Source organism: Coregonus lavaretus (genome assembly GCF_964263955.1).
Source record: "Coregonus lavaretus genome assembly, chromosome: 21".
NCBI classification, from domain to species: domain Eukaryota; kingdom Metazoa; phylum Chordata; class Actinopteri; order Salmoniformes; family Salmonidae; genus Coregonus; species Coregonus lavaretus.
The window spans coordinates 42,999,452-43,024,854 of NC_140008.1; the positions used below are offsets into that span (position 1 = coordinate 42,999,452).

General features: G+C 42.3%; 1 protein-coding gene and 1 pseudogene across 3 annotated transcripts in view; both read right to left on the reverse strand.

Annotated features, from left to right (window-relative positions):
• LOC311149165 overlaps positions 1 to 25,403 on the reverse strand; it is a 133,201-nt pseudogene that overhangs the window by 22,609 nt on the left and 85,189 nt on the right. The window contains exons 3-4 of the transcript in view: positions 17,274 to 17,414; positions 15,713 to 15,905 (exon numbers count right to left, since the gene is read on the reverse strand). The product of the transcript in view is annotated as an uncharacterized misc_RNA (transcript). The remainder of the gene's footprint in view (positions 1 to 15,712; positions 15,906 to 17,273; positions 17,415 to 25,403) is intronic.
• Positions 170 to 8,470, reverse strand: LOC311149268 (paired mesoderm homeobox protein 1-like). 2 transcript variants are annotated; one of them, XM_084186390.1, is made up of 5 exons: positions 7,824 to 8,470; positions 4,285 to 4,460; positions 2,886 to 3,067; positions 1,512 to 1,573; positions 170 to 1,242 (listed from the first exon to the last, which is right to left on the reverse strand). In XM_084186390.1, the coding sequence occupies exons 1-5, from the start codon at positions 8,068 to 8,070 to the stop codon at positions 1,187 to 1,189; spliced, it is 723 nt and encodes a 240-aa protein (XP_084042516.1). In that variant the 5' UTR covers positions 8,071 to 8,470; the 3' UTR covers positions 170 to 1,186. The 2 variants fall into 2 exon arrangements, with proteins under 2 accessions (XP_084042516.1, XP_084042515.1); XM_084186389.1 differs by lacking the exon at positions 1,512 to 1,573 and having other exon boundaries at positions 173 to 1,242; positions 7,824 to 8,466.

The following is a 25,403-nucleotide window of genomic DNA, read 5'->3' on the forward strand; positions in this document are numbered from 1 at the left end:
AAACAGTTGATATGACTCACTTTGGTTACTCAATAGCTCATAAAACATTGTATTCTGAAAATAACATTATAAAATGTAAAATTATTTTAAAAGCGACCACATCTTTATAACCATTTAAATACTTTATATCTCATGTAGATATCATGGATATCAACCCAACAGTGGCATTACTTTGCTTGAAATGTATTTTATTCATGTACATGATTATCTGTTACAAATAAAGGATATCATACCAAGATTAAGAGAAACTATAGTCTTGGATTCAGAAATAGGTTACATTAGCCTTTCCGGTATAGTGAACCATTACATGAATCAAAATGCGTCGAAATGAACGTTTGCTTGTCAGTGGCATAAAATAGAAAGATATGTGAAAACTACAATTCTTTAAATGTATAAATGTTTGCAACCTCCCAATTTGCATGGATATGTCCTTGTTGTTGTTTGTTGTTGTTGTTGATCAGAAAGTTGCTCATCCCATTCTGGTGTTATAATCCTATTGATCAGCTCTATTATAAAAAGACATTCCATTTGAAAAGTAGCCCATACTGGTTTCTCCTTCTCACCCCTAGCAAGGCACTGTGAGTCAAACTATAGATGGACACTGACAGTCAGATGTATTTTGTCAGGGTCTGAGAGAACACCTCTCCATTGATATCTTTGGAAATTAGCCTTTCATTCAGTCAACACCAAACTGAAAGAAATAATAAAAACGGTCAGTTTCTACTGCAGCATCCACTCCCAGTATCGGTGTCTTTGGTGTCATTGGAAGGTACAGACAGCGTCAGTTCAGCGATGCTCAGGACAGGAGAGAGGCAGCTCACAGAAACAGCCTCTCAGATTTCCCCCGCGTCGCTTGCTTTCTCATCTGATGCTTCGGGTATGAGGACAGTATAGGAAGCATGTCCATCACTATAGCGGCGACGCTCTGGAGCGAGAGGAGACTTCAAGCTAAAATTCCATGGTGGGCGGTCAGATCTTGATCATCACTGTGGGGGCCAGGCTGGGGTCTGACTGTCTTTCTGTGTGGGACAGACGTGAGAGAGAGAGAGAGGGGGTCCCTGCTCCTGCCCCCACCCCCACCGTGAAGCCTCTCTCTCCCCCCTCTCTCCTCAGTTGACCGTGGGCACCTGGTTCAAGCTGTACTCCTTGGCTTTGAGCCGCAGGTTGGCGATGCTGTTAGCCATGTTCATTCCCTGGGATGTATTGGGGTTGGAGCATGTGGGGGGGTAGGTTGCCATGGTACTGGAGGAGAGAACGGTACAGAGGGAAAAGGTCAGATAGAACTGTAACCAGTGGCGATCGAGCCAACATGGCAGTATGAGTTCAACTAAAATAGCATCGATTTTAACATCACAAAACTCATAATGAGGAAAAACATAAAATGTGTTTAATTGTTCATGGCTTTGAAAGTCAAGATGTTGGCAGTGTTTTTAATGATGGCAATGTTTTTAAAAAATATGAAGACTTAAAAAATAATAGAACCACATGTAGTAAAGTGAAAGAGTACTTGCTTTCTGAGGGCAGCATTTTCTGTGGTACTCGCATTGGCCCTCCCTCCGGCATTGGGTACCAGCTTAATAAGAATATATAAATGGTGTTTAAACGTATGTGTTAGCACGACCACATTAGTGTGATATTATTCACTGGTATTACTTCTGGTCATGTGACTATCCACTAGTGCATTCAGCCAGGCCAGAAAGTGTTCCCCACTGAGGTCCAATTGGAGAATGGAGCTTTTGGCTGTAGCAACCGAGTCAAACATTTTATACTGAGTTTCATAAGGGGGGGATTACCGTAAATCACAACCAATGTAACCAGAGTCACAAAAAATCCTGCCCAGTGGAGCCTGCTGTTGCTCTAATGTTCATTATTTGGTATTGTATTGCAGAGAAGGTCGCAAGGGTCAACAGTGGATTTAATACGGTTTGTTTTCAGATTATCACCTCCTCATGAGGGTCATTGGATCTCGCCCCATCCCTTGTGTCAACAAGAATTGAGAGAAGGAAGAAAAAGAAAGAGAGAAAGACTGACCTTTTTACAGATACTCTATAGATCTCGAAATAGGACTAGATCTATATTGTGCATTGCCACCATAGATTATACAAAACATTCATGCATAATGGTTTGGAAATATAGGTCTGCGATAGCAACTGTTACAGACAGGGTATCATTAAAGTATAAGGAAAGTCCTTGGAGAGAGTGTAGAACTGGAGAAAATAAAATGAGAGAGAGAGAGGAGAGAGAGAGGAGAGAAAGAGAGAGAGATAAAGAGAGGGGTGGGGGGCTGACTGAATTTTACCACTGAAACTGTGATAAACAAGGCCATGCTTTTCTAACATTACTTATAACACAAATCCCCAAAACAAAACACATTATAAACTAAACCTGACTATTGTTTATCAAAGCCAAGGTTGAATACAGTGACAGTTCCCTTGGATCCAGGCGGCAGGCGGACCAAAAGAGGGATCTGTAGGGGTTAGTGTAAATATGAGGAGTGTGTACAGCTGAGATGAGGAGGAGGAGAAGGAGGAGGAGGAGGAGAAGGAGGAGGAGGTGGAGGAGGTGGAGGAGGAGGAGGAGGTGGAGGAGGTGAGATGTAAAGGGAAGAAATGAAACAACAACAGACAGCAGTGGGGTATTATGGAAGGGAGATGGGGTTGGAGGGTAGGGGTCGTGGGGTGTTAGTGAGGGGAAAGGGGGTTGGAGATAAGGGATGGTGGGGTGTTATGGAAGGTTTGGGGTTGGAGGTTAGGGGTGGTGTTTAGGAAGGGGTGGTAAGGTTAGATGTGGTTATTGCTAGAGGATGGGGTGGGTAGGGCAAGAGAGGGAGCCTGGGGTGTGTAGGGAGGACGTAGGGGGGTCAGGACAGGGGCGAGAGGGTCTACCTGTAAGGAGAGGCACTGCCCCAGGACAGGTAATCATTTGGGCGGGGGGCAGGACGGGGTACGATGGGCTGCTCCACGGCCGTGACGTCCCCGGAGTAGGACTTGAGGAGTGAGGCGTTCTTGCTGGCCAACATGGCACGCTCATTCCGACGAAACTTTGCCCTTCTGTTCTGAAACCACACCTGGAGAAAAACAGCAGAATGTGAGCGAACATTCTCACTCAAGGAATTAATCTGCAATGGACCCTCGAATGAAAGCAGTCCAATTGATAATTACAATAATTATAGATGTATAATTTACAGTAAATAAACATATTTGAATACCTTTTATAAATCCTTTACGATATACATCTATGTAAATTGTCACGCATATCTTTATAAGGTATTTTAGAACTTATATCATATCTAGCTCCTAAATGTAATGATATTAACTACTTCTCCATGACATCCATGTTATATTTTTTACAATGTGTAAAATTGGTTTACATGCATGTTCGAAATGGCAATTTTTCAAACCTTCGTTCATATCTATAGATAATGTAACACTCAGCCGTATCTCTCAGCATGATGAACAAATACTGTCCCTTCAACAACCAAACTTTCTCACAGTGCTTCGAGCCTGTGATACTCAACCACACACACACACGCGTTTTGTTCATCACGCACACACACACTCTTTCACACACACACACACACACACACACACTGCCACACGCCTCCTTTATTAGTAGATCAAGGGCCTTACTGGGGTTACTAATAATGGCGTTCCACACTCTGAAATCAAATCCATTATTTAACGCTTTGGGAGCGCTGAGGCTCTTGGAGGCATAGGATCTGCTTACGCACTGCCTCAGGAATGAGCCCGAAGTCTCTTTTATCAAAGGATTTCTGCATCTCACTCTGGTACGCATTAATCGCAGATGTGTTCGCTCTCTCTCTCCTTCTCTCTCTCTCCCTCCCTCCCTCTCTCTCTCTCTCTCTCTCTCACACACACAAACACACACACACACACATACACAACTGTACCATCAATATCTACCTGAGATCATTGAACAATGTATAGGTATCATACATTATCTGGTCCGATTTACATAAATAGCCTTCAATGTCCTATTGGTCCTATTAGTTTCCATAATGAGATAACACAGGAGCCTAAGTGCCTGGGGATCACCTATTAGGATTATGCTGAGGAGTCTTTCTTATGATGAGATAACATAAGGACCCACAGTCACCTGACGCTGTTAGGATTACAGTGTTGACTACTGGGGTGTTGTGGTCCTCTGTGGCTCAGTTGGTAGAGCATGGCACTTGCAACACCAAAGCTGTGGGTTCTATCCCCGATGGGGCCACCCTTACAAAAACGGCATGCACACATACAAAATCGCTTACTATAGTCCTACCTGCACCCGCGCCTCTGTGAGGTTGACCCTGCGTGCCAGGTCCTCTCTGACGAAGGCGTCAGGGTAGTGTGTCCTCTCAAACACTCTCTCCAGAGCCTGTAGCTGGCTGCTGTTGAATGTAGTTCTGTTCCTCCTCTGTTTCCTCTTCTTCTTCTCCTCCGCATTCAGCTGCTCATCTACAACACAACAACAACAACATGGTCAGATGCAGGAAATAAGAAAAGAACTGTAGACATCCAACTTTGCACTGGCACAGGATTAACTATCATCTAAATATAGAGAAAAAAGTAAATGTCCACTCACTGTTTGCTGCCTGCTCCGAATATATATTTTTTTGATAAACGTTTGTTTATGAAATGTATACACATACATGTTCACACAGACAAACACACTACCATGTTTTGACTATGATTGTTTTTAGTGTGTCAAAACTCTATTTGAGTGGTCCACGATGTGTGGTTTTTTCAGTATTTTGTATTGTAAATGATTGCGTCATTGTTGAGGGACACTTTAATAAATGTTTCTGACTGTGTATAATATACTGAATACAGGCACACACAGGCATACAGTACCCATAAACAATTTTTTTGTCAAGATCACCATATTGTCATCAAGTGTGTCCACTGTGTACTATTTTCTACAACCCTTGTGGCAACATGGCCAGTTTGTTGTCATCATATTGTGTAATGAGAGAGGGAGAGAAAAGGCTTTTCAATCAGCAACTATATCTGCTTTATTTCTCTTCTCAGAGGATGTATGACCTGACCTCTTCTATGATCTTATTGTGTTGAGCATTACAGCCATTTCTACTGTTGCTACAGTCATGTATTAACCCTCCCGTTGTCCTAGGGTCAAAATGACCCGCCACTGTGTTGAACCAACTTTATTTAATTTTTATATTTTGGGGATCATTTGTGAGAAGGAGGCAGTGAGACTTTAAAGAAAGTCTCACTGCCTCCTTCTCACAAATGATCCCAAAAATATAAAAATTAAATAAAGTTGGTTCAACACAGTGGCGGGTCATTTTGACCCTAGGACAACGGGAGGGTTAATAAAAAGTAACCCTACACATATTTTTTTGCCAGATAGTTGCAATTTCATGCTGAATGACAAAAATGTACTGTTCCCACAATACATGGAGATGTGATTTTTGCCCATCCATTGTAGAGGAAGCCCATGATGAATGTGACATTATTAAGCCTTTCTGAATGCACCCAACAACTGCCCTAGTGTATCATTGAAGGCCTAATCTCATAGCAATAATAATTTTGTTGCAAAGCAACAACCCACACACATTTGCACTTTTACACACGCATTGTGTATGTCATTGTGTGAAACAGAATGGAGTATATTTTGTACTTAATATTTTTCTTTATTTTACCAATAACATTATCTTATCTAAAGTTAGGAAAGACTCAGTAAGACCCCAACATTTATTTTGATGTGCATAATAAGAATGCATGCTAGCCTATAGCGCAGGCCTAAAATAAAATATTAAATCCGTATCTTATCCATATCGACATTTTAAATACATATGTTTAATATCAGGAATATACAAATATCAAGAATATAACCGGACAGACTAATAATAAAAAAACAGATTGCGCACTGTCCACATTGGGAACACAATTCCAGTGCTAATTCGCGTATCTTAACCATAGGATATTGTTAATCTGAAACCAAATTGTGAATGCTGTAAAGTTACAATGCACTCATTTAAATATGGTATTTCGTTGTAAACTAATAATGAAAGAAGAAAAACTTCTAAGTCAAGGTCAAAAGGGGATAGCAGCAGACCACATTACAGGAATTAAAGGCTAGTTGTGTTATTGTTGTGTTATTAATATGAATTATATGGAAAATGGCCTTCAAAAATATTTTTTTTATAAATTTAGCCTGGAAAAATTAAATATACACTATTTTCACAACACGACTGCCATAATATTATAATCAACGTAGGCTCTTTTTTTTTAGATACTATTTTGCGGATTTTTTTCGTTGCCAAAAAGGCTAATGTGTCATTTCGAAATGACAAATTAAAACATTAGGCCTAATTGAAAATCGATAGGCTTATTCTGCACTAGGAACAAATGTTTGTCCCTGGTATAGGAATTAGTTTAAACCATGTTTTTATCATGGGAAGGCTTAAAACATAATCATCTGAAAACATTCGGCCAAAAGTGCAGTTATTGTTTTCTTACTGAAAAATTGAGAGATGCTTCACTGGAGGCTGACCTAGCACACTTTCAACAACGCTTTTAGGTGGTAAATGGGGTGAAAAACATTGCATTTCAGCAGATGGTTATAAATCATGTGGATTTAAGCCATAACCAAATTATAGTAGTCTCGAGCCTACTGCGAGGTGACCCCATGCACAATTCGTTTAGGGAATCGGTCAAAGCTTGTGTGAAATTGCTGGTAATATATTTTCAAAGTGAGAGAATTCACTACGATGATTTATTTATTGGCTTTGCTTGATGGTAATTATCCAAGCTATGTGCTCCTCCTAATATCACAACACGAGTTTGGACACGGGTCCAAACATTACACAAACATCCAACATGATTAATTATGGAACATATTTATTCTTGACAAGCAGATCGAATGAGGTTTTGTTATTTGATCCCGTAATTGTCAGAGCCATGTCTAGCGGACAGATCAGATAATTATGACAAAATGATTATGTATAAATATTCTGACGTTGTTTGACAAGCGAAATAGCTTTGAATTAACGACATCACCTCGCGCCTTCCCTTACCCATGTTTCTAACACACCTCTCCTCGAGGTCCGATTTACCCATATAATAACAATAACAGTCATTAAACCCTAACGTTTCTGTCAACCTCTCCAAATGACTCTGGATTTGAGGGCGTATCACCCGGGACCTGACGGGTTTATTTACTCTCTCAACGGGCATGGCTGAGTGAGAAAGAACCGCTGTGATATTTTGCTTTTACTGGGGTCTATTCAAGTTTACTTCAGTCTCCTCAATCGACCTTTTAAAAGAGTCATAGACAAACCACAGTTCAGGCTATCCTGACCCATTTGAAGTCATATAGGCAGTCGTGGACGGCTCAATGGTAGTGTTTTGATTTATTATTGTAAAGGTTGACTTATTTTACTGACCATATCCACCAACATCGCCATACTTCGTTGACATCAAAGTGTTAATGGTAAATGAATGGCCGTTTTTAGTGTAGCCGTCAGAAATGATATATTACCACGAGTCACGAAGGATTCCTTCCATGCCCGCGATAGTTTCAACAGAAGAAGGCTGGCCAAGACTTAATAAAAATAAATTAAAGTAGCTTCCAGTAGCCTATGTCATGGTCATACAATTCGTGGCTCCAAAGAGTCCCACTTAAATTACAGATGGCGCACACCAAAATGGGTTCAACCCTCAAACCATGCGGATTATTATTCTCAGAGTGTAGCCTGCATTTGCTAATGGAGCCTAATAACCAATTTCTGCGTTAAGGTTAATGACAACCCCAGTCCCGAGTGTATAGGCTGCACTTGGAGTGTACTTCTCACTTACTCTCCTGCTGAGTGGTGTCGCTCCCACTGGTCAGCCCAGGGGACTCCAGCATATTCCTCCCCGCCTCACCGACACTCTCGTCAGCCTGGGTCCCAACCCTTTCCCCGGCCTCCTCCAGGTCCAACAGGTGGCTCACCGAGAAGTTCTTTTTGGCTTGAAGGTTTTCCAGATTGGATGTAATCGAACTCTCCAAACGATTTGATATCGTTGCTTGCCTGTCCATTACATGTGCATAGCTAGAAGTCATGACGCAAATAGGATGCAGTAGAAAAAAAGAAAAAAAAGAGCAATAATAAATAATAAGCGAGCCAAATTGATCCCAGAACTCACGAACAGGAACAGCGCCTCCAAACCAGCAGAGAAACCTACGTTTTCCAAGCTAAGCAAAGTTGCTGCTCACATCCAGACGGGAACAGTGGTGGTAAAGCAAACTTCTACAGACAGAGGAGAAACGTTTTTCTCCTCGTTTGTTTCCCCGATCACAAATCTCTACGCATCTGGTCCATCCATACACGCGCATAAACAACAAATATAGGTCACCATATAAAATCACAGCATCCTGCAGCTGGGTTTTCAAGAAGTCCTCTTAAAAAGTCCTGTCCCACTTCCCACTTCCCACTCCTGTTGACTCACGGTCGCAACTGACTGAGCTCAGTAGAAAGTGCTGATGGCGAACAGATGCGCTCGTGTGTGAGTAAGTTGGCTCAGCTCAGCTATGGCACTGAGAGGCTGGACGCCGCCGCCTTTCTTGGAGCTATTGCTTTTTCTCAGAGAGAATCAGTCGACATTCTCTCTCTCTCTCTCTCTCTCTCTCTATCTCTCTCTCTCTCTCTCTCTCTCTCTCTCTCTCTCTCTCTCTCTCTCTCTCTCTCTCTCTCTCTCTCTCTCTCTCTCTCGCTCCCTCTCTTTCTCTCTCTCTCTCTGCTTCTCTCTCGCCCTGCAACTTCAAACGAGCCTCACGCTGGCACGCTGCGGATGCTGCCTGCACCAGCCGGGGAGTAAATGAAACGCTGAGACCCCTGGGAGGGTATATGGACCCTAATAGGAACCCGTAATTACGTGGCGATGCCTTTGTGCTGTTTCTGACGTTTCACAGACCGCCTCACTACTCTCCCATCCTCCTAAAGCTCTGCCCTCCACTTCAGCAGCACACACCACACCAACAACATATCCGCCACCCAGAACCCACTGATTAAGGCTTTTTAACGAAACTTTGGCAACCTTAACCAAACCCTTAATTGGAACCAGCGTCGCGAAGAGGTTCGCGAGCTCTGTAGGGGAGACATAATTATCACCCCGTGCGATGATAGAGCCAGTAAAGAGATTTTAACTGTCGGGGTACTCGGCCCCAGACCAAATCACTATTACTACACGGGATTCAGCCGTGGCCGATGGCTCCATTTTCCTCAGATATGTGGACATTGAAGGATAGGTCATACTGTAAATGCTATGTTTTGATAAAAGCTTTAATAAGAGACATTGACAAGACATTTGTCTGCCTGTTGCAGCTATTTCATGGATGGCTACAATAGGTATAGTTCAACATAATCCCAACATAAAACAATGTCAACCAATATATTATTTTTAATAAACTGTGATGATGCCATTATTGTCATTGCTTAGCTATGTTTCCCCCTGGCACACAATGGTACAACCAAAGCCAAACCCCAGACATTCTAATAGGCTACACAAGCCGTTGTCTGACAAACATACATTTGTTAGACTTTGGGTTTAGAATTGGAGTCTCATTTTGTGCGCGCTCTGAGTGCCAGAGGGGCTAGGGGTGGGATGGGTCCATGCGTTCAGATGGCAGCTAGGAGTATACTATATAGGTTCCAAGCTGCTATAGACATCCCAGCTTCCATCCCCTGATCTGGGAAAAGAACACTTGATGCCATCAAAGACACGTGATTGAATCCAGATGTGCTGCTTTAGTTCTTTCCATGTATTTAATTTAATGAAGGCGTGAGGGTAAAGTAGACTTTTTCATCATTAGTTTCTCCTCCAGATTCTCTTTTCCTGGCTACACGTCCATGCTGGTGCCAGCCTAGAAAGCCTCCGCAACAGTCTCGGCCTAAACCTCTTCTCTTCTCAATGTTCCATATACTATTTTCACTCCAGCTTAAAAAAATGTTATACGGGAAAGTTAGAAGCCTATCATTCGTGTTGGTCTGACCAAAAAGAAAAGTAAATGTGACTCCATGAAGTGTGCCATCCTATAGGTGCGACCTGACCTTTGACTTTTAGTGAATCAACATTGTTTCCATGTCATTTCAACCCCAAAATCAATGTGATGACATGGAATCAGTGGGAAACTGATTGGATTTGCAAAAAGTCATCAAAGTAAGGGCATTTCGTTTTTTTTCACCCAACTTTGAACCTAAATCAAATGAAATGTTTTGTTGATTTCACGTTGAATTTACGTTAGTTGACAACTCAACGAAATGTAAATCAAAACTTAACATTGAACTGATGTCTGTGCCTAGTGGGAGTGTACACCTAAGGAACCAACATTGATATATATATATATTTTTTTTTATCCCCAGATGGAATACTCATATGTATGCCTTGTTTAGTGTGGCACATGTATGTACAAATGTCGTATTCAATGTAGCTAAGGGAACTTTTATGAACGGAGAATAGAGAATCGGTGTCAATGTTTTTATCTTAATAGTTTAAAAAATGGAGCTACATATTGTTGCCAAACGTTCAAGGCCCAAATCTTTGCACATCTGCAAGGGTCAAGCAAAACTGTTTTGCTCGATAAAGTTCAAATTTAAACAAAACGTTTTGTAATTCATATGTGTACTTAAAAAGCAGAAACATCGTTGCCCATCTTACAAGGAACCAAATATGCCCGTGCACTACAGGTGCATCTTTACGCACCCACGCAAATGTTTGGAATCTTTTTTTTAAACATAATATGTTTATTATTTCTATTAATTATTTAACCTTGTAAAACGTAATAAGCCCAGATTCACCGACATATTACGAACAATGGTGAATATTAAACTAATTTAATGTAAATGGGAAGCGAGGAAAGTGAGACGTGCTGTCACCATGAAATACCATTATTGTAGCTATTATTTGCCCCCTATTGTCTTAATGTAACGTCCTTGAATTCGCAGTTTCAATAAGATAATTTGATCACACACTTCACGCTTACTTTTGGCCTGTTATTTTTCATTAAAATTCAATCATTGTTTCGTGCATCTAAGGAATTAACTCTGGTTATTAAAAGAGTAGCTACAGGAATAACGTATTGTAATAGGATCATGTTGATATGTAGGCCTGTTTGTGAAAGCATCTGTAGGTAAATATAGGTTACAGTGAATCGTATAGACACGTCATAGAAAGACCTCTGTAGCTCAATTGGTAGAGCATGGCGCTTGTAACGCCAGGGTAGTGGGTTCGATCCCCGGGACCACCCATACGAACAAATGTATGCACAAATGACTGTAAGTCGCTTTGGATAAAAGCGGCTGCTAAATGGCATAGTATTTATTATATTACGTAAAAAAAAAAAAGTATTCCGTTTTTCAAGCTACAATAATTGTGTACCACAATTAGGCCTACAGTGCTGAAAAAAGTAATACAAAATGAATGTTTGGGGAGCTGTTTAGACAATGACGGGAAACACAGAAACTGAAATAATAATAATATGAAATAGTAATAATAATAACCAAATGGTTTAAAATAATTGTGCATCAATGCACCATAACAAGGCCTTTTTAATTAATTTAAATGTAGATGTATAGAGCAATGACATGAAAATATGCATGCTCTAAAATGTATTTCCATTATTTGAGAAGCATGAAACCGTTGCCTACAGACGAGGGCAACAGCAGCGGTTGGCTTTATAATCAGAATCAGCGCGGGTGAATTAATTTCACTCGCGCAGGGCTTTGTAAACTCTGTGTGTTGTTTAATCCGGAGCAGATTGTTTTTTATGTCGGAACACCACACACAGGCAGTTCGCAATTAACGCTCTGAGTTCTTCTCAAATAGAGGCAGAGAGAGAGAGAGAGAGAGAGAGAGAGAGAGAGAGAGAGAGAGAGAGAGAGAGTGTCTCATGTCCCTTCAGCCAGAAACCAGCTCTGTCCCAAACGGCAAAGAGGGGACTGAAATTACACACACACAATGACGCACCCGCAATACCGTTATCAATACGATCTAAGTGGAAACTGTTGTAGTAAATTATATACTGTTATTACCTCGAACCAGTTAAAATCAAATAGCTTCTGTATGATAAAATGATTTAGAGGATCTCGATTAGAAATGGCCTATTTTGATTATATTGTTATTGAAAGCATCTGCCAATTGTAGATTCTAATGTTGTATTCAGAACATGGTGCCTGCGCGAGGGATTTGCATTTCAACAGGTCTGACGATGAGAATTCCCTTGTTGCTGCAATCAGGGATGGAGAGGAGGGGGGTGGGGGCTGTAGGCAACACATGGTATCCCGTACAGAATATGGAGAGTCAACAAGGAGGCCATTTACTCTCAATTAGGTAAATAAAGGCGGACAGGGGCCAACGTCCTATACCAATCAGCACCAAGGGTCACTGGACAGCACTGCGGCCAGCCAGCCATCCCGGCCGACAGAGACGTATGCCGCCACCTGAGATGAGTGCAAGTTATTCAGCCAAGGGCAATGGAAACTTTTAGCTAAGACACCACAGAATCAACAACAATGCAATAGAAAAACACAAAGTGTGAGTTTTCATTGGGGGTTTCATAAGCGCTGGTTGGTAGACCATAGCTGCAAGTAGCCTTGTCAATGTCAATCAATGCACATTATCATTTCATTACAATTCAGTCATTTAGCAGACGCTCTTATCCAGAGCGACTTACAGTTAAGTGAGTGCACACATTTTTTTTTCTTCATTTGAATAAGTAACGAAAATTCTAACTTTAGACCATCTGAAATCATATTCGATAGACTATCGACTTTCGTTCAATAAACTATAGGCCTAGCACAGTTTCTAAATTAATCATTGCAATACAAATGTCATGTTTTAAAGAGGAAAGGGAGATGTCTGAGTCCAACTGTGTCTATTCAAATAGGTTAGTAGTAGGCTAGGCCAAGTCTCAATTATTATTCTACTGCTGATAGTCGTTTTCAGGCGCTGTCTATTTGCCCAATAGTATTCCAGCCTCACTATCAACATGAAAATGCATAACAAAAACAACATTTTCTCCAAAATGTAAATTCAGGGCATATATATATATATGCCTAGCTACATCTGGCTGTGGCTAACACATAGGCCTACCCATATAGAAAGAACTTATTGGTAAATAACTTGATCCAAGAATCCCAAATATAGGTCACACATTGGCTTGTTAGAGCCTTTACCATAAACATTCGTTTTTACCGCCCTAAGTAAACTGCATAGATAGATTATGCAGTGCAGTTATAATTGAACTCTCCACCATTAAGTTTAATTTACAAATAATTAACAAATATCAGTTGTTTAATGTCAGTGTACTTTTTCTTGATAGGCCTGACTTGAAATTAAACGTGTACTTTTCCCTATATATCTTGAGAAATTGTTCGTGGTGGAACCAGCCTGGTTTCTTTTAATTAATGAATAGGCTATATTATTTTAGTCTCATGGAACCAGGTTGATCACTGCGTTCACAAGTGAAACAGAATGGTGAACGCAGCGATCAGCCTGGTTCCATCAGGCTAAAATAATAGAGCCTATTCATTAATTAAAACATTTGGGCATAGGTTATTGGTCCTGTGCCTTAATTATTAATGGTTTATGCAAATTATATTCATTTAATTATTGGGCCAACATTTCCCATAGCCCACAGTGTCAACGTCAAAATTCAATAACGCCGATGAGCCAGATGGCGGAGATTTTCAGTAAAAGTTGATCTCACCGCTTCTCTGTGGTCGGTTCTCGGGTTACACGGCTTTTCTCGACCTGTATAGGGACGCTAGCAGCACATAAATCACACAGCGCTCTAGAAGTCCGCCGCTCTCTGAAGTTGTTGGGCCCTACCGCCTCACCAAACCAAATGGCTAATAGTCTATTCCAATTCGTGTTATTGTAGTCTTCTACCTTATAGATCTCATAATCTTTGGGCCAATACCCCAATTATACTACTGCTGAATTATCGAAAACCCGGCATCTATAGAGCTAAATGAAAAGACTCCAAGTCAGCTCTGATTTTTCCATTATGATTTATCCCATACAAGAAAAGTCGCTATGCTATTTTCTGAGGAAGCATAGGAGTACATGCACTAGGCCTACACGCAACTAGCCTTTAAACATCCGTCAGTAAATAACACAGTGTTATTATTAAAATAAATTATTAAAATATAATTTCAGGCAGGATATCAAACGCATTAAAGCGTTGACCTGTGAGGTGGCGGGGACATTCAGTGGTCACTCACTACTCGCTAACTAATTAAAATACTGGGGTTTATGGTCTCTCTTTCTGACGGCCAGATGTGACCAAATCGCTGTAAAATCTCAGAGCGGTTTACAGAACACTTACTGCACTTTAAAATGACTTGAAAAAGCGATGTGAGTTCGAAAATATTCTCAGTTAATTCACACGGATACCCTTAAGCAGTTCTGTTAGAAAGACAGACTGAAACAGATCATTCAAAATACCTCTTTCTGATGATGAAAATGACAAAACCAAAACCTATAAATCAGATTTCAAAGACATACAGGTTTCTTATCCATTTAATTATAATACTTTATTCACCTTAATTCAACAGACCAAGATGACATGAGCAACATATAACCAAGTGTTACTGTTAACAGGTTTTGTGCAGCTGCATTTTATGTTCAGAATATATGTGTTTTCTTTTTAAAAATTAAGGAGAAAACATACCTAAATACAAATTGCAGTGTAAAATAAATGTTTAAATATCCAACCGCTATAAATAAGGCCATTTCAATACAAAACTACAGATCTGTTGGATTTAAACATATTCACATTAATGTGTCATGTTCAAGGTTAAGAAAAAAAAAAAGTATACACAATTGATCATTTGGTACCGGGGCACACACAGGGACAGAAAGTTCGTTTTACACACAAAACAGCTAGCTGCAGCACACTCATATTAGATAAATGTTATACTGCTGTAGACACATTTGTTCCATAGAGCGCCACTGAAAACCAGCTCTTCTAAAGCCATAATGGTATGTCACGGCAGTAACGTGCTGAGGAGCAGTTTCCTCTGAGAGCATATATACATACATTATGAGATATCACTTTACCATTCCTTAGGAAGCCTGCTGGAGATCTGCAAGTCTTTACCAAGGAAGCCCACTGTGACTGGTGCATACTGAGTTGGGTTTTGGGAAATACCAGCACTTGATAGAAAAACCCCCAAGAAAATATGTTGATCTACAACATACACACAGACTAGATCTGGTACAGTGCTGCTTTACTGAACATTAGTATATTATATTCATCTGTACCCTGGAACTGCACAGAGGAACATTCAGGGGGTAAAACGTTAACCACCTCCTTTCAAACCAGACAAACTCTAAAACGGCTTTGCTTTCAATTCTACATATTGCTTCGCTAGACGTGACGGAGAGAGAGACAGAGAGAGCATTCACTTCTGATGTAAAGCCACATGTTGTGTAAAAGAAGAGCTTGAGGCAGAGCATTTTAGACACAGCCACGTTAAGAGCACACAGACAAAGTGCCCCCGACAAACAGTAACAAAATACTAATGGTCGCTCCACAATGAAGACTCAGTTCTCAGTGAGCTAGTTCTCAGGCATCACATGTATACAAATCTGGGGAATACTGGACAGCATTCCCTCCCTCTTCCTGGACCTTCTCCACTCCTGCTTCTCTCTAGCACTCATCCTCTATTTCTCCTTCTCCAGCTTCTCCTCCCTCTTCCTATCCTCCTCCTGTTCCTCCTCTGTGGCCTGGAGGTGTAGTTGCTGCAGCAGCTCCTCCAGCTTGTAGGCCTTTCGGAGCTCGTTCTGCGGGATGATGGTACACAGGTGCTCTGTCAGTTGCTCTTTATCTCAGTCTTCTTGTGTAGGTTCAGCTTGGCGGTCACATACTCAGCCTCCGCCTTCTCATAGCGCTTCCTGAACAGGAAAGGAGAGAAGACATGTGGATTGGGGAATATAATTAGTAGTTTATTTCGTAGGTATTCATGGAATTTCAGAGAAAAGGGACTGCATGTGTAGCGCGAGAGCTGTTTAGGGCGGCAGGGAGCCTTAGCGGTTAGAGCGTTGGCCAGTAACCGAAAGGTTGCTTGTTCGAATCCCCGAGCCGACAAGGTGAAGAATCTATCTATGTGCCCTTGAACAAGGAAGGCACTTAACCCTAATTGCTCCAGAGTCGCCGTTGTTAATGGCAGACACTGGCCGGGACCCCACTCTCCAAGGGTGTTGCTAGAAACACAAGCATTTTGCCACACCTGCGATAACATCTGCAAATATGTATACGGCGACCAATAAACTTTGATTTGAGGGAGAGTTGGGATATGCAAAAAACACCTTTTCAATTCACACATGCATAATTATACACACTTGTGTGAAATAGGACACATATAATCACCCACCAAATTATTATTATATTTAGGGCCTCACCGGGGGTTTCCATTGAAAGCGATTAAATGCTATTTTTTGCTGACGGTTGATCGTTATGTGGGGTTTATTTTTTTCAAGGAGCAAGCCCCCAGCATGCTAGCTAGTGCTAGGTATCTACAGCCAATCCAGCACTGGCTGGAAGCTTCAATCAGTGTAGATGAAGGGGAGAAGACAGGTTAAAGAACGATTTTGAGACATGGATTGTGTGTGTGCTATTCAGAGGGTGAATGAGCGAGACAAAATATTTAAGTGCCTTTGAACGGGTATGGTAGTAGGTGCCAGGCGCACCGGTTTGAGTGTGTCAAGAACTGCAACGCTGCTGGGTTTTTCACACTCAACAGTTTCCCGTGTGTATCAAGAATGGTCCACCACCCAAAGTACATCCAGCCAACTTTATACAATTGTGGAAAGCATTAGAGTCAACATGTGCCAGCATCCCTGTGGAACGTTTGACACTTTGTAGAGTCCATGCCTCGACAATAAGAGGCTGTTCTGAGGGCAAAAGGGGGTGCAACTATGTTTTGTACACTCAGTGTATATTGTGATGTATTGACGGAGTACTCTGACTAACCTGTAGTAGACAGTGTTTCCAGGGTTGAATGGAGGCAACAAAATCACAGATGAGCACAGCGCAGACTGTTGTGCTTTTTTGGTGGTGATACAAATAACAGTAATGCGTGTTAGTAAATTAATTGGGTGAATTAACTGAGCATGAATAGACTAACATATTAGTTTGTGTTTGGGGGCTCCTAGTATCCATAGTAGGGTCCAGGCCAACTCTCCTGCGTGAAAAATCATCTTGATTGAACAAAAGCCCATCTCTGTGGCAAGGATTCTGCATGTTCTCCATTTAGTGTTTACCTTGCAGTGTTGTAGTCCCAGCTGGCCTGCTCGATCACACCTCTCAGGATGCCAATGTCGTTGGACACAATGTCGTCCAGTGTCTGCAGCTCTTTCTGGATCCTCTTCAGCTTCACATCCTCGGCCTGGGTCTGTTTGGATCTGGGTTCCCACAAAACAGGAAGTTGGGTGAATTTGTGCATGATGTGTAACCAGAAAGTTTCTCTATCTAACAGAAAGTGTCCATACAAAACAATTGGTATCAGAGAATAGTTGGGACTGATAATGTGAACTATGAGACCTGTCTTTACTTCTCAGCGACGGCTATCTTGCACTTTTCCTCTCTTCTGTCATCTCTTGGTCTTGCTGAAGCAGCTCTATGCGAGTCTTCTCCCGCCTATAATGGTCTTAGTGAGCTCCTCCTCGGGTGGTTGCACAAGTGAGCCAGGGCCACTCTTTTGCGGAGCGGCTAATTGGAGGGCTCTCTCTCGCTGCCGACTCCGGTTAGTAGGAGCCGGTTTCAGTCCACGACCTAAAGCCACAGGCACCGCCTGGTTTGATAAATGAGGTGAAAAAACCACCAGCTTAAAATGGCCAAAGTTAATCACATTTCAGCAAAACTTTCTTCTAAGCCACCATCTTTGTTTGTTGATGCCACTTCAAGAACCCAAAAGGCAAAAAGGACCAGTGAAGGGACATTAGAGTAACGCCTGTTTGAACACGCAAAAATACTAAACTGAAATTGGTTAGTGAGCAAAAAGCTTACTTTTTTATAATGAAAAAAGTAAAATACTGGCATATACTTTGGATGCTACTATGCTTCAGAGCCAGAGTTTGTCCATAAGCACTGGCCTAGGGTCAGATTTCTCTGACACCATTGAAAGCAAATATATATATATATATTTGCCAGCCTTCAGAGAAAACTTTTGGCTTCATAGGTCTGTCACTGATTTATTTGTCAGACTCTGTACTCAATATTTTGTAAAAACAAAAGGACAAAACAAAACATGGATTATTATATTTTGCCAAGGAATATTTAAATCATTTCACAGGAAATATTTGTTTATCTCATCTTCCTCTTTCCCTAATCAACCTTTATCCTAATCATCTCCTTCAATTGACCCTTGGGGGTCAGAGGAGTCAAAGGTTAATTAAATAATTGTTGCAATGTTCAACAGCATGAAGTTCAAATAGACTGGATAGAAAGCAGAGGGATCAGAGCGATATGTCAGGGATCTATGTTTATACTTCATCAGTCACAGTAGACCTATCGCTTTTTACTGTGGAGTCAATGGACTTAATGACATGGGTAGGATGAAGAAATGGGCTCTTGTCAAAGAACGGCATCTAGGGTACTTCTAGAGGAAGAGGTCTGTGTGCCTGGGACAATGAAGTCTTCTGTAAGGAGATAGAGTGACTGTAAAGTAGATTATGATAATGCGTCTGCTACAATTTTGGGGAGAAATTGAAATCAAGTCATAAAGAGGCATGCAGTAACATGCACCGTAAAATCGCATTTAGAAGGTCCAACCTGTTTAAGATTTGTTTTCTTCATAATCAGTGAAGTGTAGAGGCAAGCAGTAGTAATCATTCCATTATCCTGACAGTAGGCTGATATTAATTCAACACCGCTTTTATGGGTTGTTTCAACTATACTAGTGCTGTGTTGTGAGAATGCTATTGTGGCAAACTGAGAGATAAGTAATACGGAAAGAACTAGGAGTATTTTTAACATTTAAAACTACAACATTTACTAGATTACTACACTACACACGTTTTAAATACTTCTTAAATGATAATTGTTAGGTCCAGATACTGTACAACCTTGTCTTCCATCTATACTGTATCTATAATCAACTACTAAGAATAGGCCTGTTCAGAAATAATGTGTGTGTGTGTGTGACCATATACTGAATATTCGGAGCAACAAAAAAAACAATAATAACCTGCCCTTGGCAAATAAAAACTGGCCTCCACGTCTTTTTTGCATCTGGGGGCCAATCATCCGAGTGCTCAAAGGCGAGAGACCTCAGGAGGGAATACATCTGGGGTAGAGAGGAGCCAGAGAGAGCCAGGCATGGCCAGGCTGCAGCATTGGGGCTAGATGGCAGCCAGGGTTAGGAAATACCTGCTGCTGGTCATTTAGAGTGTGTTGGCTCCTTGTGTCAGGGCAGGGTAGGATGGGGCGGCCATGATCTTGGTTCCCTCATTACTGGGATGTATGGGTGGGTGGGGGGCTTATTATAGAGAAGACATACAGGGACACAGAGGGGTTATAGGTGGGGGAATGTGAGGGTGGGGGAGGTTGATGGGTTTTGATGATGACTGTGCGGGTTCAAAGGTTCAAAGTGTCAGAGGACATGTCTGCAGCTTACGTGTGTAGGGGTAGGGCTGTGTGTGTGCAAGCCTAGAAGAAAGTTCTCTGTGTGTGCACCCCCTTTTTATATACAGCGACTAAGCATCAATTTAGAGTGTGTTTATTTATGTCTTTAGAACAGAACCTCTCTGAAGGCTGAATGCAACGAATAAATACAATCTATGTCCATAAGGTCCATAACAGAATGTTACAGAATGGATGGGACATCTGGGACGTTCATGAAAAAAGTACAATTTATTTATCATCAACTTCAATCCCCCTCATTCATAGCCAGGATTAATTTATACTGTTGTACAGATGTTAGAACAAAGAAGCTACTGACATCATGATTTCTTACAGCCCAATAAACTAAAAAAACATGCATGTACAGTAACATACAGTACAAGAAAAAAGGGAAGAATTCTCAGGGGACATATTATCTTCAGTAACACTTCTACAGTATGTCAGAAGTCAGATTGAACCAAATGTTTTGCTGCAGATTTAAAAAAAAAAAAACATAAAAAGCTTTCTCTTATAGATTATGCTCTCTCATGAAATACGATTCAGTTTAGTCAGAGAAAGACGAACAGGGGAATAAAATAAACATTGTGTGTGAAATGGAGTAGTACACAATAGACCCTCTCATTTTATTTGCTTAAAATAAAGGAGACAATTCATATAGTTAGTATAGTGTTGAATAGACAATGAATTTGTATGTCAAATGGGATTGCGCATTATCATCACAATCAATCAGGTTTAATAAAATAAAATAGAGTGACTAATAGGGGTGAGGGGGGGTTGAAAGCATAGCCATGCAGCAAGTGCACGCGTCGCCCTTGCCCTCACTGTCATCCATAAGCTTAGCTTTTAGTCAAACAGGAAACGGGCCAAAAAATAAACACCCAATCTGAGGGGACATATCTCAGAGAGAGGGCTCAGTGGAAATTGGGGATGATTAGGGGTCAAACCGTACCCGTAGCTCCGAGGTGGAAGCAGGGGCGCATCTAATTGCTGTTTAAAAAGCCCATATGTTTGGGCCTGCTCTGACCCCTATGTCCCCCTTCCCTATCCAACTCCAGAACAGCCTTCCTGCTCCTGTTCCAAATTTGTTCTTTAATTTCCATCCCTGACCTCTCGTCCTGCCATCTGCAGTGAGTTTGGAGCGCTAACCACAGTTGACATCATGCACACTGTTTCTCTTTATCTCTCTCCCCCTCTCCCATTCTCTGTCACTCTCTCTCTCTCCCCCATTTTCTGTCTCTCACTCTTTCTTTCACTGTATCTCCCCACCCCCCACATACACAATATTCATATCTCCTCTTTTGGAAAAGAGAAACATGGGAACGATCTGCACACTTCCCACTCCTTTCTTATCCCTCTCCCCCTAGTCTCTACCAACTTCTATTGGTCTCCCTTTTTTCCACTCTCTCCATTCCATCTCCCTCATTAGGTGGCCCTGCACTGGAGTAGTTTCAGATATATTAATATTCAATATACTATACGTTCAGCTATGTGGGTTTTGCGGTCCCAGGGAGTCATTGCCAGAGTCCCATTGCCATCATTATTTCTCCCAAAGTGGCTCTATTTTTGTGCCATGCTAAACCATTGCCAAACCCTCTTATAGCTCTTGGAGAGTCTTCCTCTCACACATCTGAACAGAGGTCTGTGCTCCAGGCTCAGAGGAGTCACACCTGTAGAAAATAGAAACACGGTGAAACAATGGAGCCTGGTCTATCTGTCTCACCTGCTTCCCCGCTCCTCTGTTTCCCCTGGCAGCCCTCCTCTGTGTGGCCCTTTGTACTCACTTGCCAGCTGATTGGACAACAACCAGGCTTTCAACAGGCTCGCAGCCACAGCATTTAGCCCCAGCCCTGACATCCAGCTAGCTTCAAGCCCTGGCAAGGGAGCCAAACCCCCAGGCCCCAGCCCCAGAGCTAAGCAGCAGGTTGGAGATAGAGATGGAGGGGATCCAGCATCCAGCCTGTCAGATTGTGTTGAGATGATGTTGGTAAACCATAAACAGTGGGATGGGACAGATACACAGAGAAAGAAAGAGAGATGGAGCATGGGCCAGCCTGGGAGGAGATGTGGAGATGCGTAGATACTAAGTTGATTAGGGAAGAGACATGGAGTTGGAGAGACATGTTGTTGATATGGGGAGGTGGTTGAATGAATAGTTTTGACTTAGACTGGACTTAATAACAGCTACAGATGACTCACAGAGTACTAAGCTCCCATACAGCCAACTGTCATGGCGATGACAACTGGTTAAATGGGCTGCTACGGGCTTCGTCCAGTTTCCTAAAGAGCCTAGATTGTGGAATCAGAGAAGCACATGAACAGAGAAAAAAAGCACTTCCACTTGCAGTCACAAAACACTACTCAAATACAAACACACTAGTTGCCTCCAGTACAGCCCCACAATTTGGACTCAAAATCACATTCAATCAACTTATTTTTAACTATGGCACATTTAATCTGCTATTGTTTTATTCATTACTGGTTTAATTTATTTGACTGTGGGTCTGGCGGACTCACTGTCTCTCATCTCAGCCTTGTCCCAGAGTAGAGCTCACATCTGGCCCCAATCAGGAGAGAGAAAAGAAGGGGGGAGAGAGAGAGAAGACGGGGGGAGAGAGAGGGGCAGAGAAAGAGAGAGAGAGAATGAGAAAGATAAATTAGAGAAAGAAAGTGAAAGAGAGAGAGAGAGAATGAGAGAGAGAGAACGAGAGAGAATGCATGCTCATTAGCAGTCCATGGTTTGGCAGTAGTCTTCATGTACAACGGTCCCTCATCCATCTCTCCCCAAGAGTTACGGTAGCCTTGTATAAGGCCTCTATTCCAACCCATTCGCCACACCCTTATTACCTGATTTAATTAGATTTTAAACGAGGGGAACAAAACTAACAGGAGTCATGGATTGGGTTGTTAGCAACCTCAGGGCTAAGGAGACCCTGCTGAGAGCAGAGAGTAGAGAGTTATGTGCCAAAAAATGCCTAATTTAATTAGAAAGGCCTATGGTTCGTGTTCTGTGGATATAAAGAACAAAATGAGTCATTATTCCAACTAAAGATCTGTTATAATCTCTCCCTAATTTACAGCATTTTGCCTGGTAGGGCTGTTTTTGTTCTATATAAACAAGTACATAAAATGTATTTGATTTTTTTTTTTTAAACCCTCCTTGGAGACATAATGAAGTTATAAAACAATACAAATGTGGGTTGAAATGAGAGGTCGTACACTTTGGGGAATTACAAATGGATTGATAGAAAACATTCCTGTAAACAATCGTATCTAAAAGTAGGAAGGCAGGCAGTGATGTTGGTTGGCCTCAAGACATCTGTTGTGATTGGATACAGTTGTTGTCTGGCTTCTAAACTAATCAGGAAAAGTTGCATGATGGAATCTCTTGGAAGAATGAATAAAAATATGCTTCAATGGAGAGTTATAAGATCAGGCAAAAATGACTTTGAGGGAGGATATATCCAGTAAATTGCATAAGCATATACTGTAAACCCCCACACACACACACTGGCGCACCGGACACCCCCACAGCCCCCGGAATGCAGGGGGAGGGGGCCCACGAGCTCTAGGGGCCCATGCGCCTGTCATCGATGTCTATTTAAAAAAAAAAATATTTAATAAATCATTTTGACAGTAACCCTCCAAGTCATTCATATACCTTTTTAATTTCCATATGTACTAGGAAGCTAAGTGTTTGTTTCTTGGGCTTCTGGAATGTGACTGAAGAAGTGCCGCAGGCCGTGAAAACGAAAAAATGTAACTGATTGAAAGCATAAGGGGACATTGGTGAACAAATGCCGTGGTCAAGGTTATGACGGTACCAGTGCAATGACTGGAGCACATATCAGACCGAGAGCCTAATACTTCTTAGGTAGTTCTTTATAAGTTTTAATTTAGAAAACGATCTCTCCGCAGAAGCAACAGTTACAGGGATGGTAAAAACAGCTTGATTGCCGTAGCATCATCAGGGAAACTGGGCAGAAGTGGGTGGTGCTTTAAATACAGCAGTTCTGCAACATCTTTAATTGAGCTTCTCATTCTCCTTAATTGCCACCTCAACACGTTACGGAAAGAGATTAACTGTACAGGAAGCTCTGGGGACAGGTCGTCTGGATACTGGACAGCCATTAAATTGGCAGATGCAAACAGATTATCATCTTCAGCGGACAACAGTAAGGGCTTGAACAAAAAAAGCGGTTTGCAGTTTCATTCATACTGGTGAACTGGCGTTTGAGTTGTGTGGTTGAAATATCAAGTCCCTTATCTCTGGTATATCTTGGCATGCATCATTCAAGACTAAGTTTAAATTGTGTGCAGCGCAATGGACATATAATGCACAATGTCTCAGGAAAGACTGTCTGGGTTGGCAATACTCAGTATAGAAAACAGTCGGGCCCGCAACCTGGACCTACAGGCTGTGGTGAAAACATTTGCACACAAGAAAAAGAGGACTTCAGGAGACCAGGGGAATCTCTCTAGTTGGATATCATTTGATTTAATTGAATTTACCTTGAATATTGCAGCGCATTTGTTTAGGCTGTTAGCCAGACAAAACCTGCTGAGTTTATGCCCGTACTGATAGGATGCATGTGGTGAGAGTGAGTGATCAGTTATTTACTGTAACACTCTGGCTCCGGGACTTTTGGATTTGAGCCAGGGTGTATTTGTTTTGTTGGGTATTTGTTGTGGGGTTGGTTGTAAGGGTGTATTCGGTTGGTTGTGTTTTGGGTGTGTTAATTGTGGTGTCGTGTGACTCCCAATCGGAGGTAACGAGTGTCAGCTGTCGGCTCGTTATCTCTGATTGGGAGCCATATTTATTCTGTCTGTGTTCTCATGTGGGTTGTGGGTTTTTGTTCCAGGTTCAGTATTTTGTCACTGTTGGACTTCACTTTCGTCTTTTGTTTTGTATTGACGTGCTTGTCTATTAAAGTCATCATGTTCACTCGCAACGCTGCGTATTGGTCCGCTTCCTCAGACGATCGTGACAGAAAAACCCACCACAAGAGGACCAAGCAGCGTAACAAGCGGCAACAGGACCTACCTACACAGGATTTATGGACGCCTCCTAAGGATTCATGGACATGGGAGGAGATTCGGGCTGGAAAGGGTCCTTGGGCACAACCGGAGGAATATCACCGCCCTCGTGAAGAGCTAGAGGCAGCTAAAGCCGAGAGGAGGTGGTATGAGGAGGCAGCACGGAGCCGAGGCTGGAAGCCCGAGAGTACTACCCAAAAATTTATTGGGGGGGGGCTAAAAGGGAGTGTGGCGAAGTCAGGTAGGAGACCTGCGCCTACTCCCTGGACTGACCGTGGAGAGCGAGAGTACGGGCAGACACCGTGTTACGCAGTAGAGCGCATGGTGTCTCCTGTACGCAGGCATAGCCCGGTACGGTACATTCCAGCTCCACGTATCGGCCGGGCTAGATTGAGCATTGAGCCGGAGGTCATGAAGCCGGCCCTACGCATCAAGCCACCAGTGCGTCTCCTCGGGCCGGCTTACATGGCACCTGCCTTACGCATGGTGTCCCCGGTTCGCCCACATAGCCCGGTGCGGGTTATTCCTCCTTCCCGTACTGGTCGGGCGACGGGGAGTATACAACCAGGTAAGGTTGGGCAGGCTCAGTGCTCAAGGGAGCCAGTACGCCTGCACGGTCCGGTATTTCCGGCGCCACCTCCCCGCTCCAGCCCAGTACCACCAGTGCCTACACCACGCACCAAGCCTCCTGTGTGTCCCCAGAGTCCTGTGCGTCCTGTTGCTGCTCCCCGCACTAG

Coding starts and splice junctions, on each gene's coding strand:
- LOC311149268 (XM_084186389.1), bottom strand. CDS start 8,070: ATGACTTCTAGCTATGCACATGTAATGGACAGGCAAGCAACGATATCA. Junction 3,068..4,284: donor TCACAGAGGCGCGGGTGCAG/GTAGGACTATAG, acceptor GTTTTTCTCCAG/GTGTGGTTTCAGAACAGAAG. Junction 1,243..2,885: donor GGCAGTGCCTCTCCTTACAG/GTAGACCCTCTC, acceptor TCTCTCCTCCAG/TACCATGGCAACCTACCCCC.